At 43.6% G+C, this 19445-nt stretch overlaps 2 protein-coding genes across 2 annotated transcripts; both read right to left on the bottom strand.

Annotated features, from left to right (window-relative positions):
- Positions 1-387: 387 nt before the first annotated feature.
- On the bottom strand, positions 388-6227 carry tmem236 (transmembrane protein 236). The gene is made up of 4 exons (XM_011487076.4): positions 5835-6227; positions 5654-5726; positions 4335-4458; positions 388-1313 (listed from the first exon to the last, which is right to left on the bottom strand). Exons 1-4 carry the CDS (start codon positions 6113-6115, stop codon positions 676-678), a joined length of 1116 nt encoding a protein of 371 aa, XP_011485378.2. The 5' UTR covers positions 6116-6227; the 3' UTR covers positions 388-675.
- A 938-nt stretch (positions 6228-7165) lies between these two features.
- On the bottom strand, positions 7166-19086 carry stam (signal transducing adaptor molecule (SH3 domain and ITAM motif) 1). Its single transcript, XM_004079516.5, has 14 exons — positions 18712-19086; positions 16624-16708; positions 16440-16515; positions 14380-14475; positions 14151-14297; positions 13857-13947; positions 13535-13721; positions 13299-13393; positions 11260-11348; positions 11099-11186; positions 10958-11012; positions 10721-10880; positions 10489-10610; positions 7166-9956 (listed from the first exon to the last, which is right to left on the bottom strand). Exons 1-14 carry the CDS (start codon positions 18749-18751, stop codon positions 9746-9748), a joined length of 1542 nt encoding a protein of 513 aa, XP_004079564.1. The 5' UTR covers positions 18752-19086; the 3' UTR covers positions 7166-9745.
- Positions 19087-19445: the final 359 nt, after the last annotated feature.

Genomic DNA, 19445 nt, shown 5'->3' with positions numbered 1-19445 from the left:
GTTTTACTGAACGTCCAACACGTTTTCTCCATCCAACCTTTACGTTCACATCCCTGAAGGATGTTTGCTGCTTTTGTAAACTTTGTTATACGGAAAAAGAAACGTTCTATACTGTTCTACAGGACAGACATTCAAATAATTAGTTGCGTTTTTTTTACTTTTAAAGACTTTTGCATTTCATCTCCATCTTATGTTTCACTTACCAAATCTAATTGAGCTAACTGAGGTTTAACACTTTGTATCTGATAATTAATAATAATAATAATAATAATAAAGAGACTAAATGCGTTATAGTCAAGTGATGGATGACGTGATGTTTTGTGTGTTTTTCCCGAGGTTAAGTGAGCACCTGAAAACGCGTGTTGCAAATGCAGTGAAAATGCAACATTTTTAAGTAAAAAAAACAAAACAATTATCTTTATTTTTCCACCTTTAAAAACTTAATTGGAGGTACTTTTTTACTGTTCACAGCAGAGCTGAAAAGGACTGTTTATGGTTCCAATGGAATCGTTTACATTCATCATTGCAATAAAATAGTCAAATGTAGCAAATAAAAGATAAATAAATACAGCTGGACACAAAGAAGAGCCTGAACTTTACGTTTAAACTCTAGATTATGTTCCACGCTGGGATTAGGATGAACCTTCGCAGGGCTTCAGTTCGATGTCTGGACCTCTAGAACATGCTGTGGCCTCTGAAGGGCGTCAGCCGGGTCAGCCATGTGAAGTAGACGTAGGACAGACACACCAGGAGGTTCTTCATGAGGTACAGCACCGGCGTGATGAAGCCGAACGCCGCCGTCAGAGCCAAACGGAGGACGAAGAACGGGAGGTCCTGCAGAACGACCCCCGCCAGAGGCAGCAGGCCGCTCTGAGGAGCGATGATGACCCGCAGAGCCGAGAGGAAGGTCAGGACGTAGACGGGGAACACCCACCCCGTGCCAAAGACTGACGGCTCTCCTGCTGACCTCAGCATCTCCACCGTGTCCAACCAGAAGAGGAAGCTCGCCATGAACACCTTCGCCCGGCCGTCCCGCCTCCACAGGACGCGCAGGGGCCCGGAGTAGGTCAAGGGTCGCCATGAGGAGGAGGAGGAGTACGGGTAAGACGTGGGGTAGGTGCGTGCGCTGAGAGGCGAAGGCCTGGATGAGTCGGCGTGCTCTGACCATCTGCCGCCGTTGCTGACCTCGCCCTGGACGCGGGCCGGCTCTTCCTGACCTCCATTGGCCGGCAGCTGCGCCGACACCGTGGTCACCCGCTCCAGGCGGGGGGGGACGGGGCCCGACGCGTCCCCGTCCGGGTCAAAGGTGTTGGCTGCAAAGATGGGAGGAGGCGTCAATCATCACCTGATGATGTCATCCCTTCCAGTTTAATCCGAGTTGATGGATTCTTCCTAATCTGCAGAAAGTCCTCATCAATATTTAAACGTTGAATTTCATAAAAATGTTATTTTGATCTTTTTTTGTATTTAAATCTGCTCACAATGTTTGTCTTCACTCGAAACAGATTTTCAGGGACAAATTATTTATTTTCTTTTACTCGGACAAAACTGACCAGATCTTTTCTTCAAATGTCTATCAGCTCATCTGCATCATAAATCTGCCTTCATTTAAAAAAAAGAACACGAAAATTCTTTTTTGACATGATACGATTGTATTTTATGAGAAATATTGTCAGATTAAAGATAATCTACCCAACGCATGCAGACCTTTACCTTTAATGATGTTTAGTTCAGTCAATTCATGATCTTTTCAAACTATGTTTCTAAAAACACAGCAGACAGTTAATGTGGTACAAATTAAAAAATATTCCTGAACACATTTAAACTCAGCATCAAAATCAAACGTCTCGCTCGTTTTCAAGAAAATAACTAAACCGTTTTTTGTCAAACACAATATTTAATAGATTGTTTCATGTATTGTATGTAAAAGTGCAAATATCCTTATGATTAAGAATACTTATCACAGCATAATTTATACGTCTGTGTGTGTTTTGTCTTTATTGTACTTAATGTCTTAGTTTTTCAGTCAAATCATTTTTATCCAAAGTCGGGTACATCTTTAAATGTACACTCACCTGCCACTTCATGAGGCACACCTGTCCAAATTCCCGCTAACACAAATTAGTATAGTACATATAATACTCGTGTAGTCGTGTAGACGTGTAGTCGTGTAGTCGTGTAGACGTGTAGACGTGTAGACGTGTAGTCGTGTAGACGTGTAGTCGTGTAGTCGTGTAGACGTGTAGTCGTGTAGTCGTGTAGACGTGTAGTCGTGTAGACGTGTAGTCGTGTAGACGTGTAGTCGTGTAGACGTGTAGTCTTGTAGTCGTGTAGACTAAGTCGTGTAGTCGTGTAGACGTGTAGTCGTGTAGACGTGTAGTCGTGTAGTCGTGTAGACGTGTAGTCGTGTAGACGTGTAGTCGTGTAGTCGTGTAGACGTGTAGTCGTGTAGACGTGTAGACGTGTAGTCGTGTAGACGTGTAGTCGTGTAGACGTGTAGTCGTGTAGTCGTGTAGACGTGTAGTCGTGTAGTCGTGTAGACGTGTAGTCGTGTAGACGTGTAGTCGTGTAGACGTGTAGTCGTGTAGACGTGTAGTCTTGTAGTCGTGTAGACTAAGTCGTGTAGTCGTGTAGACGTGTAGTCGTGTAGACGTGTAGTCGTGTAGTCGTGTAGTCGTGTAGACGTGTAGTCGTGTAGTCGTGTAGACGTGTAGTCGTGTAGTCGTGTAGACGTGTAGACGTGTAGTCGTGTAGACGTGTAGACGTGTAGACGTGTAGTCGTGTAGACGTGTAGTCGTGTAGACGTGTAGTCGTGTAGTCGTGTAGACGTGTAGACGTGTAGACGTGTAGTCGTGTAGACGTGTAGTCGTGTAGACGTGTAGTCGTGTAGTCGTGTAGACGTGTAGTCGTGTAGACGTGTAGTCGTGTAGACGTGTAGTCTTGTAGTCGTGTAGACTAAGTCGTGTAGTCGTGTAGACGTGTAGTCGTGTAGACGTGTAGTCGTGTAGTCGTGTAGACGTGTAGTCGTGTAGACGTGTAGTCGTGTAGACGTGTAGTCGTGTAGTCGTGTAGACGTGTAGTCGTGTAGACGTGTAGTCGTGTAGACGTGTAGTCGTGTAGTCGTGTAGACGTGTAGTCGTGTAGACGTGTAGTCGTGTAGACGTGTAGTCGTGTAGTCGTGTAGACGTGTAGTCGTGTAGTCGTGTAGTCGTGTAGACGTGTAGACGTGTAGACGTGTAGACGTGTAGTTGTGTAGACGTGTAGACATGTAGTCGTGTAGACGTGTAGACGTGTAGTTGTGTAGACGTGTAGACGTGTAGTCGTGTAGACGTGTAGACGTGTAGTCGTATAGACATGGTCCAGACGATCTGCTGCAGTTAAAATTAGCATCAGAACGAGGAAGAAAGGTGATTGAAGTGACTCTGAATGTGTCATGGTTGTTGGTGCCAGACGGGCTGGTCTGAGGATTTCAGAAACTGCTGATCTACTGGGATTTTCACCCACAACCATCTCAAGGGTTTACAGAGAATGTTCCCAAAAAGAGAAAATATCCAGCGAGCCTCAGTTCTGTGGGCAGAAAGACAACAGGAACTCAAAGAACCACTGGTTCCAACACGTCCAACCTGGAGGCAGATGGACAACAGCAGCAGAAGACCACACCACTCCTGTCCGCTAAGAACAGGAAACTGAGGCTACAATTCACACAGACTCTCCAAAACTCGACCATAGAAGATTGGATGGTAGGGTCAGAATTTGGCATCAAAAACATGGAAAGCATGGATCCATCTTGCCTTGTATCAACGGTTCAAGCTGGTGGTGCCATGGTGTAAGGATATTTTCTTGGCACACTTTAGACCCCTTAGTACCAACTGAGCATGGTTCCAACACCACAGCCTATATGGGTATTGCTGCTGACCGTGTCCATCCCTTTCTGACCACACCCTTTCTGATGCTACTTCCAGCAGTTTAAGGCACTGTGTCATTAAGCTGGAATCCTCTCAGACTGGTTTCTAGAACATGACAATGAGTTCTCTGGACTCAAACGGCCTCCACAGTCACCAGAACCCAATAGAGAACCTTTGGGATGCAGTGGACCGGGAGATTGGCATCGTGGATGTTCAGCCCAAACTCTCTGAGGAATGTTTCCAGAACTTTGTTGAATCGATGACACCAAGCATTAAGGCGGTTCTGAAGGCTAAAGGGGGTTCAACCCGGTCCTAGCAAGGTGGACCTGATAAAGTGACCAGTGAGTTTTTTTTTAATTCCTTGAAATCAACCAGCTCCAATTATTTTCAGGTTTGGTTTGAAGTCAGTCAGCACCTGGCCATCCTTACATTTTCCCATGAGCCTCCACGGGCGTATCCTCTCGATGACGTCCACACAGATGAGACAGAACAGCACCAAGGAAACGGGCAGCTCTGTGAACGGGTCACTGTAGAGTCCACTGTCCATCTGCACCTGCAGAGCCACCACAACAGCACAGTGGATCAGCACCAGGAACTGCTGTCCGACGTTACAAAGATTTGCAGTTTCTTCTTGACTGAGTCATTTAATCAACCTACGAGACTTTGTGGGTCTCTTTCTTTGAGTGTTCCGATTGAAAACTGGTTTCTGTTTTACTGCATCTTAGGGTGTCTTCAGACGGGGAAACCCGTTTGGTCCGGACCGAGTCCTGAAACCGTTCAAGAGGACTTTCCTGTTCCGGACCAAAGCGAGTAAACAAAGCCATGTGACTAAAGCTCACTTCACTCATTGGTCAGGAATTACGAGTGCATTCAAACTTTATACTCCGCTTATAGGTTTTGCACGTCTGTATCCACGTCAGGCTGGACCAGGAACCGCTTGGGTGTATTCAGACTGAAAGTTTGTACTGGATTATCGGAGGAAACGAACTGTTGGTCACTTGAAGCGTAGCACATGTGTCCGGTCTGAAACACAACTCTACGATTCATCAGGAATTTTTTCATGAACGCAGCCTGAATATGAGCAGGTTTGACCAACAAAACAAAATGTAAACGGACTTTCTTTAGGGTTCAGTCAATCATTTCAGCATTTGATTGAACATTTGTGAAAGAAGTTAAATTAGACGCTGTACTAAAGTTTTTGCAAATGTGTCTAACCAAAAGATCCTGCAGAATAGCCGAATAATGAGAGCAGGAAACATCGGATGTTTGACTTCACGTCATTAAAGTTTGCGTTTCGGTTCAGACACGGCGAGTTTTCTGACAGGAACATGATCCTCCCTGAGTTAATGACAAACCAGTCTTAACGGCGGGTTACTGAACAGCTCAGTTAGCGTCGTCTCGTGACATTTTTGTCTCTTCTTCCTCCATCATGGTGTCAAAGTCTTTTGCAGTTGAAGTTTTTCCCCCAAAATTCAAACAAATCTGAGAATTTTACTAATTTAGCTGAGAGAAGAAGATGCAGCAAAGTGTTGATGATGAAACACTTAAATGATTTTCCAGTTAACTCCTTATAAGCAGATTGGACTTCCTGTCAGAGAAAGTGTTTCATCTCACAATTCTGTCGTTTTTTAGTAACTTTGTTCCACAGAACTGCAAACATGCGTTTGTCTCAAGTCACTGAAGCGTGACAGAACAAACCACCACCACCATCATCATCATCAGCTGAGCTGCAAGCTCCGGATCTTTACCTTGAAGCCAGCTACGATGATGGCAAAACACGGTAGCGTGCACAGGAGCAGGTACGCCAGCGCCGTCGGCCTCCTGGACAGGGTGAGCAGAGAATGAAGAAGGCTGCGTTTTTTTAAGCACTTTAATCCTTCTACTATCACTAAAGAAGAGTTAGTGTCCACTAGATGTCCCTGAACTCACCACTGAGTTATCTCTGCGACGACCCTCCGCCTCTTCAGGGTCACGTACTTCAGCGGAGCCCACACCAGCAGGGTCACAGAGGTCACGTAGGCGATGGAGGCCGCCACCACCAGCCAGTAAGCCGTCTCGTCCCACCCCTTCGCCACACGGACGACCCGGGCGAACCTCTCCATGACGACAAAGAGGGGCACCACGACAGCGGCGAACTGCAGCCCCTCATACAAGAAGAGCTTGACCGTCTTCCCCGACGGCATGGTCGGCGAGCAGCCGGAGACGATCATCTCCTCCAGTCAGAGACGGGGAGGAGGCGGCGGGCGGCTGGACTCTGCTCGCTGAGCCTGCTTACTCTGCAGCCTGAGGCTTTTTACTGCTGGGGTCATGAAGTGGTCACGCGGGTCTTTTTTATGAGCCCAGAAAGAAAAGACATCCTATACTAGAATTTCAAGGAGAGAGCTCAACAGAACCGGATCAGAGGACTTGATCGGACATTTACGATGAAAACAATGTCCGATAAGAAAACACACAGAACACTTGCATACATAAAATTGTCCTGAAGTTTTTCGGTTTAAACTCTGCCAGAGAAAACCCAGAAACTGTGTTGACAACAGAAATGTCTGCCTCTAGTGGTGAAGAGGGAGAACGACAGGCAGGAACAAAAACACTAGTGTACAAAAAATTATTTTTATTAGCCCTTGTGCTATCCTATGACCCCCCCCCCCCTTCCATTGACGTGTTCTCCCTACCATGACAAAGGTGGATAAAGGTGGAAAGATTTCATGTAATCCATGGACACCAGTGAAGATCACAAACCATTGAAGAAAAAAGGTTCAGACCACTGTCTAGTGGGTCTAGATGACCCAACTCCCAATGGTAAAGTGCCTAGGATAGAACCAGGGTTACATCCATAACTGTATTCATATTTTAATTAGTTAAATTTCCTTCTGAAAAATAACCTTTTTGTAATTCCTGTATTTCACATTTTTGTGTTTAATTCAGTTTTTAAGCACTATTGAGGGAAATCTACAATTTCCAGCAAGTGTTAGAATGTAAATGATACATGAATTTAGTTGATTAAAAATGTACTTTCTTATGAAACAAATAAATGTAAAGGTTGCAATCCCTACATTTATTTATAAGTAATCAAATAATATACATGAAAAGGGAAGTGCAGTAAATTTGATGATGTGAAAACTTTTTTTTTGCTTCCATCACAACTTCTTATTTAATCTGTTCAGACAAATATACTTTAAAAATCAAATTAGCGCTTTTATAACAATGTTTTCTGGGATGGTCAGCAAACAGACGTTCAATAAAGACGGGAAACAGATCCATAGGTTCTCCTCTGTACATCTGGCCTACATTTATTGTGAATATTCGGGTTAAAAAGAAGACAAAACCAGGAGGGCAGACAACGGTTTACAACAACGGGGGCTTCAACTCAAAAAGGCAGCATCGGAACTTTTTACAAAATGAAATCTTTACATCCAAACTGCAGTCTATAGTGCTGAAATTACCCACAATGCTCCATTTGCACACAGAGCGATAATGAACTGACTCCTTGTGGTCCCAGAAAAACGAACATTTTCAGCGCGTTTCAAACGTCATGAAGGCAACAAAAAGATGACGACTATTCCTAACAAAAAAAACAACGATGTTAAAAAAAAAAAAAGGTTTGCACGCCGGAAATCTTGAAATGAGTGTGGTTTTATTAACTTAAGGCTGAGTGACGGTGACGAGAACAAATGAGAAACACATGAAGGTAAAAACGGCGTCACCAACAAATCATTAGTCAGCGTCCCACACAGTTTTAGGAAAATAAGAATAAAAAATGTTGAGAAAACTGCTCAACATTTGCTGAGAAGAAAGTTTTAAGACAAGAAAAAAATCAAAATCTCACCAAAAAAGACCTAAAATATAGAAAAAAGTACAAATTTACAGAAAATTAAGTCTTAAAATGATGAGAACTGAATCCAAATTTAATCAAAATAAATGCATTGAATTACAGTATGAGGAAAAAAAGTCACAATTTTAGTCAAATAAAGTTGTAAAATCATGAGAACAAGGTGGAAATTTTAGGAAAGTAATTTCATGAAATTACTTTCATAAAATTTCAAATGAGAATCAGATTTTTTTAAAACAAAGCAATAAAGAAAATTGACAATTTTACAAGAATAATGTCATAAAATCATGAGAACTATGTGGAAAGTTTTACTAAAGTCATAAGTTACGAGAAAAAAAGCTGCAATTTTTAAAAAGTGGAAATCTTACAAGAATAAAAGTTGTAAATTGAATATTTAAGGTCTTAAATTTAAGGAAAAAGTTGTTTTTCAAAATTAAATGTTGCATTTTGCTTTGATTTTATTTTTTGTGAAGATTTATTTTCATTTAATTACAAAATTATTTTTCAAACAGCACAACTTCTTTCTTGTAAAATTTCAAATTTTAAATGAGAAATGTATGATTTTTTTTGACAAATGTTGACTTCTCTTTAATAATTGTGCGATTATTCTCCTAAGTTTTTTACTTTCATGATTTTATGACTTTATTCTCGTAAATTTTCCTTTTTTATTTTTTTATTTTACAAGTTTAGCGTTTCTTATCTCTTGTACTTTTTACAATGTTTTTGTTTTTAGTGGGGGCCGCATTCCTCTGCCGTATCAAAGTCCTTCACGTCGTGCGCCTGAAAAGTAAAAAGCTTCATTTTTAAACTTCACAACAAGATCAAAGTGGAGCGGCTGACGGCGTGCGACCATCCGAACCGCCAGCACAGCTCCGCCTCATTTAAGGTAGACTTGGTTTTTCCACAGCTCAGGGACCGGACAGGAGGAAATGCATGAGGCGTTCAGTCAGTTCTCACTTTAACCTTTGACCCTACAGTACAACAAGCATGTATCAAACACACACAAACGTCCGTGTTCTCATGGGAGGGATTTAAATATACAGCTTAGATCATGAGAACATGGCAGCTCCTTCTCCAAACGTGATGCTGCTCCACTGAATAAATTAAGAGAGGAAACGCCAGTCTGGATGGAAGCGGGGCTCTAACCGTCCATGCCCCGCCCCCTTCGTCACCGTGTTGATCCGAAGCCCGCCGTCGGATGGCTGGCTGCTTCAGCGCCTCTCCAGTGCGGTTTCCATACAGATGTGCACGTGTTCCCTCCACAAAAACAAAGTGGCTGCAGTTTTCAAGACATCTACAGGTCGACTTCATTACACGGCAGCGGAAGCTTCATGGTTTCCGTCATGATGGTTTCTGGAACCGCGTTCGGTTCCGTTGTTGGGGTCTCTGCTGCTTTTCTTGGGAAGGAACAAATCAGTTTCATGTCACTCTTGATCAAACTGGGATGACGCTCCCGTCTGAAGTGGCGACCTGGTCATTTTACCGGAGTTTGAATCGTCAAACGGTCCTGAAATGTTTCTACGACCAACAGAGAGACTCAGCTCTAAACTTTAATAATAGTTTGGGTTTAGGTTCATTTCTTCAGGTCTTTACAGACAAATTATTTAAAATAATTAATAAAAATAAAAAGGTTTGCATCATTGTTCCTAAAGGAAAAGGTTAAGAAAGAAAGAGTGGTAGTGTTTTTGTGGATGACAGATTCAGGTTCTGTTCTGTCAGAACTTGGATCAGTCCAGCTGAGAGCAGCTTCTTCCAGAACATCTGAATCCATCAAAGCTTATTAAACGACCTCCTAAGAAACACTGAAGAGCCACAACGTTCATGCTCACGTCCAAAGGACACCACCCAGTTGGATGCGGCGTTTCCATGGAAACATCGCTGTGGCTGTTCAGTGTAGGTTAACCGGGTTCATTAAAGTGCAGCAGATGTCAGTGTCAGTCTACCCCGTTTGCAAACTAGAGACCACCCAGAAACTACCTTAGCCCAGATCTGTGCACGTGCCGCGGGGGACCTATAGCAGCGCCTTCTCCGAGTACGCGCCCTGCGGGAGGTCTGCAGGTGGCGCTATCCTGGTGGCTGGAGGGCCGCTGTAGTTGGCGGCGTGCGTCATGCCTGCGGGGGCGGCGCTGGCGGGGTTCGGGTACGTCTGAACGTCCGGCGGGGCCATGCTGCCCGGGGCGGCGGTGTAGACCGGCGGCTGGCCCATGTACATGTGGACGTCACTGCGGAGACGGCGGAGGGACACGTCAGACAAACGCCACATGGAAGGGCGGGAACAGCTGGAGTCTGCGTTCAGATGAAGTCAAAGGTCGTGAAAATCGGTTTCCTGCTCAGCTGTCAGGAAACGGGGCGCCCGGTCATCTGGTCAACTTTCGTCTCATGACTTTTTTACAGTAAAATGTGTTACTTTTTATAAAAATAGTTTCACAATGTTCTCATCTATATTCTTCTCTTTGGCCCTGAAACTCTGTTGTATTGTTAAAAAACAGAAGAAGTTTGGAGAGAGTGACTGATGATGAAATATCATGCAGGACTTTCTCTAACTTGTTTTTTATTCAAAAATGTAAAAAAAAAAAAAAAAAGAGGATTTCTTCTAGAAACAGTCACGTAAAGATTTTTCAGCTTCGTCACACAGTGAGGATTTAAATAAAGACCTGCAAACACAGACGAGGTCAAATAAATCTCTGCTAATGATTTGAAGTGAACCTTCTACTTTTGCCCCAAAAGAGGAGGAGCTACACCGGGGAAACTCACCCCGGACCGGGCTGAGCGGGGATGGGGGCTCCAGCAGGAAGCTGCTCCAGAGGAACCGCGTAGCCCTGCACCCCCGTGCTGCCCATGGCATAAGAGCCGGACCCAGGCTGACCGGGGTAGACCTGCAGTCAGAGGCGAAGGGCTCATGAGCCGTGGCAGAACCAGGAGGCAAACACCAGCTGACAGGAAGCCCCTCTGTCCAAACAGGAAGTGAACGACCCGGCGGAGTCACCTGCTGTGTGGCGCCGGCAGGCTGCTGCTGCTGCATGTAGTACTGCGGGCTCTGCAGCTTGGCGTACATGTTGTAGACGGGATCTTCATTCATCAGCTTCGCATACAAAGACAGAGCTTCCATCACCTTCACGTTCAGGTCCGACAGCTCCGAGTGTTTCCTGACGACGACACAACCAGACGGTGAAAACCTTCCCGAAAGCACGTCGTTCCAACACGCTGAGACGGGCTGGCGTACCTGTCTATGTCCTCCAGCTTCTGGTCAATGAGAGGTCCCATCTGATTACAAGCACCTGGAAGAAAAAAGAACAGCACGCCGGTTTCTTCTGCAGTTTCCCCCCAAACACCCCCACAGCTCTCCATCCTCCGCTCTGCTGACCTTCCAGCTGCAGCAGCTCCACGCTGTCGGACTGGTTGTCTGTCGGGTCGGCGCTCTGGATCATCTGCAGCAGCTGGTCCATTTTGTCCTGTGGAGAGGCGCAGAGGTCAGGTTGAGGCCTGCGGCGGCGAGAACGAGGAGGAGGAGTCCCTCGCTCTGACCTCGTCTATGAAGACGGGCTCCTGCTGGGGCTCGATGGTCTCCACCTGGATCTCCTCACTGAACTGCACCGACTTCTTCTCCATTTTCACTGAAGGGACAAAGACGAAGAGGACGGATTCAAGCGGGTGAGACGTGGAAGGTTCCAGCAGAGAGGAGCGGCAGGCGCTTTACTGAATCCGTACGAAGACGAAGAAACCTTTGCAGCAGCAAATCCATGAAAAACCTTCCTGTGATGTTTGCATCCCAGCATAAACGGATGTGTTCACAGATAAAGCTGCTCAATAAATCCAAATGAATCATCAATCTAATGGGTTGAATGCTATGAACTCATTGTTTTCCTGTTTCTCTTTCTTCATTATAGTCCCTTGCTCCATTTTTCAGCTATTTCAACCATTCAACTGTTCAAATGTTCAGCTCTTTCAGCTTTTTCCAGCTCTGACTTTTGGTCCTTCAGATCCTTGAACTCTTTAAGATATTCCAGGATTCCCATTGAAATACCTGGGGAATCCTTGGAAACCTTTGCTTCTTTCAACCATTATAACTTCAACATACTTTTAGCTAGAGACGCCATCCAAAGTACAAATTAATCACAAGACTTTAAACTGATTCCGATTTTTAAAATACGTTTTCGTTTTTGAAATATGAACCTTTCTTTGGTACTTTTGTTTCAGAGCTTCCCATTCTGGCATTCGTTCAGCTAGAGACGCCATTAAAACGTTCAAATGCTCACAAGGCTTTGAACTACAACATATTTTAGTTTGGTGATTAGGAAATTTACAGTTTTCTTCCCAAATTGACTACAAACTTTGAAGCTCGCTGGTTCGATACCCGGCACTGGAAATTTTCACAAACATATTTTTTGTTTTTGTGCTTTTTTCACTTAATTTAAAGTCAACTTTGATCATTTCTTCATTTTTTTTGCCAATTGTTACCCTTTAGGTTTCATTCAGCAACACAGCATTCAACCTGGCATTCTGGAAATGCAGCTCCCTCTAGTGTAAGTTATGTTGCAGTGAAATGGAGACGGCGTGCAGCGTTCCTTTGTTTATCACAGGAGTTACGTTGGAAAAATAACTTCTTTAAACTCTCAAATTCCAAACCTTCATAGAAAAATAAGTCCAGGATTATAAAATGAAAACAAAGATCCGATCGCGATCAAAGATTGATGTAGATTTGGCAAAGTGGCGTGACACACATCACCTGAGGAGGTCAACAGCCAATCAGGATGCAGAACACGATGCAGTGCAAAAACAAAAGCATGTGAAATCTGCCAAAGGTGAACTGCGATAGAGCGAATGACAACTTTGTTTCTTGTTTTGCCATTTGTTCATGTATTGCAGGTCGTGTCATTATTGCAGTATTGATCACTAATGTTATACGCTGTAAGTGCAGCTCCAGTGCAAACAGATTCCTCTTTCTGGAAGAAAATAGTCAGAAAGATGAATTTGTGGAGAATCCATGGTTTCCCTTAACTATCAATGACAGAAACTCCAGGAGGAAAAACAGTTTCATTGCTGATGTTCTTCACTCTGCGTTGCAGTTAAAGTCCCTCTCTGATCATCTTTTGATCGATTGTAAAGCGTTCCCGGTGGTCTTTTAATCACGATTTGTAGCCCATATCTAAAAGCCGGTGTCGTTTTCTAGGACGTAGTTTCTGCAGAGTGGCAGGAACTATGTCCAACCCCGACCTAACATTATCGGCGAGCAATATGGGAGCTATCCAGCCGTACCGGTTGGAGCCAGATGCCAGCTCAGACGAGGAAGATGAGGATTCCTCGTCTGCAGGTGGATGGATGGGAATGGAGCAGAGCTTATTGCTCCTGATTCACACCGATTTCAGTATAGAAATACCAAAAAAATGTCATTTTTATCGGAACTTTCTTAGAATATGTCCTTCATCAACCGAACAATGAGCCTTGATTTTTCATTGGAGTGGGACTTAAATGACTCCATATGTTTAGAAATGATTTTCCTGCCGACTACACAAAAACAATCCTAAGGATGTGGGTCTGGGGGGTGGGGTGGGGGTTTCACTCACTCATCTCAGGCTCAGCACTGAGGTCTGCAGTCACAAAGTTGGAGGGGAACAAGCCGATTCCCTGGTACGTTTCCCCTTTCCACCAGTTGGGGTCACTAGGGGTCAAACAGCAGGAATGCAGAGTAAAACACTCGTTTTCATATTAATTCATTTCTTAAAAAGAAAGTTAAAAGTGAAAATGCCCAGCATTTTTCTAGACCTACAGGTGAAGGTGACACATCGTCTCTACGGTTTACCTGTCGTCCAAAATAGTGATGATCTCTCCAGACTTGAAGGTCAGCTCGTTGTCCTCCGCCGCCTCGAAGTCGTAGATGGCTCGCACTTTCCTGCCGTCAGACTTGTGAGAGGAAACCAAGCTGGAGGCGTTTGGGTAAAGGCTCGCCAGCGGCTGCTGACGCTGCTCTTTCAACGACAGCTCGATGGCTGCAACGACATCGCGGAGCGGCTTTTAGAGCCTCTATTTACATAGAAGACGTTCTGCTGCAGTATTTAGCACAATTATTTGACACAATTATTCCATTTAAGTAGGGATTTAATCCTCCAAATCAAGATCTTCACCTTTGGCCAGGTCTTCTTCCTCTTTTTTGTTTGTTGACGTGGCGGGATCCTTCGCCACCAACGCCGGGCTGGCTTTTGCCTGCTCAGCAGCCTGAAAAAAGCTTCCATTTAATTCTCTTTTCGACAAATGATGACTTAGAAACACTCATTTCAATCCAATTCACCTTTTAAAAAGAGAGGAGACGGCAGAAAAAGGTTTTTTAAAAGCCGTCTGGACTTAGTTAACTTATTTTTTAAACTTTGGAAGCCCCCACAAAGACGATAAAAGCCAAAAACCTACTAGACCTGACAGACCTGGGACCCCACAATGGGGAAAGTGACGCCCTGCTCTCGCAGATTCTTGATCATGGCTGAAATCAGGCTGAGTTGGGGATCGTTGCGGAAATCTTCGGCCCACTCCACCATCAGGGCCTTCAGCTTCTCGCACACCTTTGGGTGACCCTGCAGACGCAAACGCAACAGCGTCAATAACCCCCGTGGCGAGCTGCAGCCTCACAGAAACAACGCTGACGGGAGCAGATACCTTGTTGAGGACGTTACTGACTTCACTGGCAAACTCCCTGGAGCACACCTCCAGATGGAAAATTTTGCCGCAGTTGGAGACACAAGCGCCGAGAAGCTGCCAAGACAAAGCCGAGCCCCCGTTTATGCCAGGACATCTTAAAAATACACATCGTTTGGTCTAAAACGGGAATTTATTGCCATTTAGGACATCCAATTTAATTTCTCTGGAAATAAAGTTAACTCGCTGACGTTTTTGGTTTTCGTTAAGCCAAGATTCTCCTGACGCCGAGTTCAGCTGAGGTTGAACACATTTGTGGACAGTAGTGGAGCCAGTGAGGGACATTTATTAAAAAAAAAATAGTGAATTTTGCTAAATGCTGTAATTTAACTTAAGGGGGAACCTACAGAATAGGGTTAAATTGAATTAATTTCAGCAATAAAAACAATAAAAAATAAATATTATTGTCAAATAGAGTTTGATTAATAGCTTTTCCAGGGGATGGGAAGAAGGAAATTTATATAATCCCACCCCACATAATGGAGCAAGTTCTTTCCTTTAGTTCAGGGGATAAATCCGTATTTTAAGTAGGACTCCTGATACTGTCTTTGTTTTTTTGGAAGTGGAAGGCTCTTCTTCTGTCTGCTGGCCTCACCTTTTCCCTTTGGCAAAGAAACTTTCCAAAGACGTTTGTTTTTTATTCATTTTGCTAGTTCCTGGGTTTTATTTTAGCGGTATTCTATCACCTGACCGAGACGAGTGAATTGGCCTCCATCAAGAGTGACATAGACGGATGCAACAGAAAATCTGGCAGTTTTTCAAAATAAAACATTTTTCAGATTCCGAAATAAATAAAACAGAAGTAATACGAGTTATTTATTCTTTCTGTGCGTCTCGGTACCAAACGACCCATGGACCGGTACCGGCCCCTGGTCCGGGGATTGGGGACCACTGCGCTACAACATGTTTAAAACTAAAAATACAAGTGAATGTCTGCATTTGATGTAATTCCAACACTTTTAAAGTACAATAAATATGTGGATTCTTTTTAATAATATTGTTATGCTGTTGCTAATAAATGATGAGTATTTGTTAACATTAATGTGGTGCTGCATGGTGGTTCTGCTGATGGTCCAGTCTGGTTGATATGTGGTGAGTTTCAGCTTCATGAAGGCGCAGAGACTTTCATCCGTTTAACGTGATCGTAGGTCTGAATGTTCTTTAGATGTGAGACAGACTGCACACGTAGAGCCAAACACGCACTCACACGCTGCAGTATGTGACGGGCAGCGTGTTCTAAGTTATGACAATCTGCGCGTTTCACCTCGCTGCCTGTGCCCACTACCCCTTCCCCTTTCCACCTCACACATCGGCAATTCGCTGGTTCCCGGCTGGTACAAACTCTGTGAAATAATAGATAATAGTAAACTCATAGTGACGCACATTTTTTTTCTCCAAGCACCGCTACTACTGCACGCCCCTCTGGCATCGCATCGCGCCCGTGAAGGACTGGTCTAATGAAAAAAAAAGATTTTAGAATTAAAGATTTGTCTGCGAGTTAGATGTGGCCATCAAAAGAGCCATGTATGGCTCGCGAGCCCTGAACTAAAGGAAGGAACTTGCCCCATCATGTGGGGTGGGATATTATAAATTTCCTTCTTCACACCCCCTGTAAAAGCTATTAATCAAACTCTATTTGACAATAATATGTATTTTTATTGTTTTTATTGCTGAAATTGATTGAATTAAACCGAGGAATCACTGTGACGACAGAGTGAAGTTGAGAAAAGAGGCTACAGGAAGTGGGGTTTCAGCCACACAGACTGAAGCTTTTAATTAGGGCGTCAGGAAACGGAACTTTTTGAGAAAACCCATCATACCCATAATTTCAAGAATGATTCTGAAACTTTGTGTAGATTTTCTCAAACTTAAAGTCTCTCTTTGGTGGCACAAACAAACTTTATCCACAAGCAAGTTTTGTCGAACAGGCAGAACAGCACAAACTGGATGAGAGTCCACACGTTTCCCTCCACAGCTGTTCACTGTAAAAAGAAGAAAAAGGATGTTTTCCATCCACTTACTGTCAGGGCTTGCATAGCAACGTGGGGGTCCTTATGGTTCACTCTCCTCATGACAGAACGGAGGCATTCTTTAGGACTGTTGCAAAGAAAGAAATGTCAAATTAATCAAAAGAGGAGTGACATCTCAAACGCATGATGATGAAAGTGTGCTGGAGCTTTAGGACAGCAGAAGGAAGCAGGTTACCCTGTGCGGGACTGCCCGATCTTATCACATATGTCCAGGATGAGGCCCCAGTCCTCGGCCGTGTTCATCTCACTGGTGGCTTTCTCTGCAGAGGACGCAGAAAAAACAAACGTCTGTTCGCCGAAGAGCAGCAACAACGCAGAAGGAGAGGAGAGAACGTCACAGAGACAGGCTGGTTGGGCAAAGGCTCTTCCTAATACTTCAGTTTTTAAAGACAGACTCTGGTCACCTTTTGATTTGTTGTCAACGTGTTCCCAGTGGTCTTTTCATTCTAAATTATGCCGTTTTTAGCCAAATTTTGAAAACGTGTCGTTTTTCGAGGACATAATTTCTGCAGAGCGGCAGGAGTTCATCAAAACTTCACCTCTGAGTTGTGGGCGGGACCTCTCTGTTTACACACTCCCCCACTAGCTTACAGCCCCAACCTAACATTGGTGAGCAACATCAGATCTATCCGGCCGTCCAGTTCTGATCCAGATTCCAGCTCAGGCCAGGAAAACAGAGGCGTCCATGGATCCGTTGGTCTGCAGGTGGAGGATCAGAAAGGGGCGGAGCAGAGGTTGTCCTTTTCTACGTCACCATTTTCTTCGTCGCCTTCCTGATTCACAACGATGTGAATAAAGAAATACTCAGGAGTTCAGTTTTCAATAAAGTGGGTCTTTAAAGAGTCTGTGGAAACAGCTAGTCTGTAAAACAAATCGCCAATATTTTATATGTTGAATTGAGCAAAGTCATGTGACCATCCAGTGTCTAGAATGTTCTAAGAATGTTCCCTTTGGATGAACTTTAGGAAACTAACATGTGAATGGATTTGACATTCATTCTAGTTTACTTGTTGGTTTGGACACAGATTTCATTTCCACTTGATGATCTGGAAGAAATCCAAGAATCTGGAAAACTGTTCAGTAGCAGGAATTTCTGTCTGAGTCTCACTGCTGGAAGTTTGGATCAAGAGGATCTGGATCCACTTTAGGACAGAGGATCTGGATCCACTTTAGGTCAGAGGATCTGAACGTTCAGAATAAACCGAGATCGACTATCGGATTGTGTCGTCAACAAATTATGATTAGAATCAAATCGTTGGAAAAGGAATTATGATAAATGTTAGACCTGCACAATAAATCGTAATAAATGGTTACCTTAAATGTGCTAAAACAATCTTATGGCGGCTTCAGGTATTTAACGAATCAAATAAATTCATTTATGCATCTGACCAATCAGATTGACGCCTTCACGTTGTTGACCAATCGGATGGAGCTCTTTTATTAATTTGTTTATTTTGCAGCTCTTTTGTTAGACAAAAGGTCATTTGGAGATTAATAGAAGTCATGTTGACTCTTATTTAAACTAAACTGTTGCAGTGAAATGGAAATGTTGTGGCTTGTTTTGTTATTTGTTTATATACTGCAAGGTAGCCCGTCATCGCGATATTGATTATAAATACCGCGAGATTTCGTGCAGCCCAAATAAATGTCTTTTTTGTGATTGTTTCACTTTTGGTTCTTTAAGAAACAGATTGTGTTTATCTTGAGTGAGAAGAAGCAAAGAATTAAAGAAATGATGTGTATATATCCTGCAACGGCATCAGGCTGAGGCTCCAACACGCCCATGACGAGATTTAGCAGATTATTAGCATGAACTGCTGCTCAGTCACTGAGGGGGCGAAGCCTGAATTGAGCTGTGTTGAAACTAAGTACTTTGTACGATTCTGCTCACTGAAGACAGACTAACGAGGTTGTTTCACCTGCCCGACAGAAAGAAAGAAAAAACAATCACGAGTCTGCGGTTTAAGCATCTCCCCCGAGGCTGCTTTCTTCTGTCAGGAGCATCAGTTAGCAAACACGCCGGAGGAAAACACCGGATTGAGGCTGATGATGACAGCCCCCAACCCCGCCTATTCACACCCACCACGTCCAGAAGCATGAAACGACTACATAACCGAGAATATTTCACGTTTGAGGTCATTTAATGATTCGTTCTGTTGTCATATAGTCTTAGATGAAAGGCTGCGATGACTCAAACAAAGCTAGCTGGTACATGCTAACCGCTAACTCGCTCCAGAATTAGCCTCCGTCCGTGAAAACTCACCGACATCTTGGTCAAAAGGGTTGGTGGTGAAGAGAGGCATCGCTGATGTTTCGGCAGCGCCTTCTCCGGATACTTGTCTCCCCTCGTTTCTTTATTTCACCGAAAAAATGGCATAGTAACGGGAACCTGATGGGTGTCGCTAGCTGACTGTTTTCTACATAGTCACTGCAACAAGCGAGGCATGCTGGGTAATTGAAGATAATCGCGTTTTCAAAAGTCTTCGGTTATGCCCCTCCAGGAACGATGTTCAATTCTAACAATTCTCGATTCCTACACGTGAACCATAAAACAGAAACGAAACGAACCCGTTAAACACACACTTTAGTCAGCTTAGACAGACATGATGTCATCGTCAGGTGGTCACATGACGTGTGATATGACGTGGAGGAAACCAGTTCACACTAAAGGTTTCACAAACATTTGGACTGAAATATTTCTCAGAACAAGAATATATTTTTTAAGTATTCTGTTGATCATCAGCTGATTTGAACTCATTCAGATTTATTATCTAAATGTTCTGCTCCAGCAGGAAATCCCTCCCTTTTGTCTGAACGTTTCTCTTGTCCTCATAAAAAAAGAAAATAATTAACCCATTAAATTAATAATTAACTTGTAAACTTGTATAATAATTGTTTTTAACTATTATTTTTGGTAGCTACGCACCTTTTTGGAGATCCAGAACGTTTTTTAAACAGTATTTTATTTTAATATTTGTAATTTGATGCCTTAAAAAA

Source organism: Oryzias latipes, chromosome 17, assembly GCF_053564925.1.
Source record: "Oryzias latipes strain Hd-rR chromosome 17, Olatipes_Hd-rR_3.1".
NCBI classification, from domain to species: domain Eukaryota; kingdom Metazoa; phylum Chordata; class Actinopteri; order Beloniformes; family Adrianichthyidae; genus Oryzias; species Oryzias latipes.
Note: the sequence above shows the minus strand (reverse complement) of the source record. Positions and strands in the feature narration are given on the sequence as shown.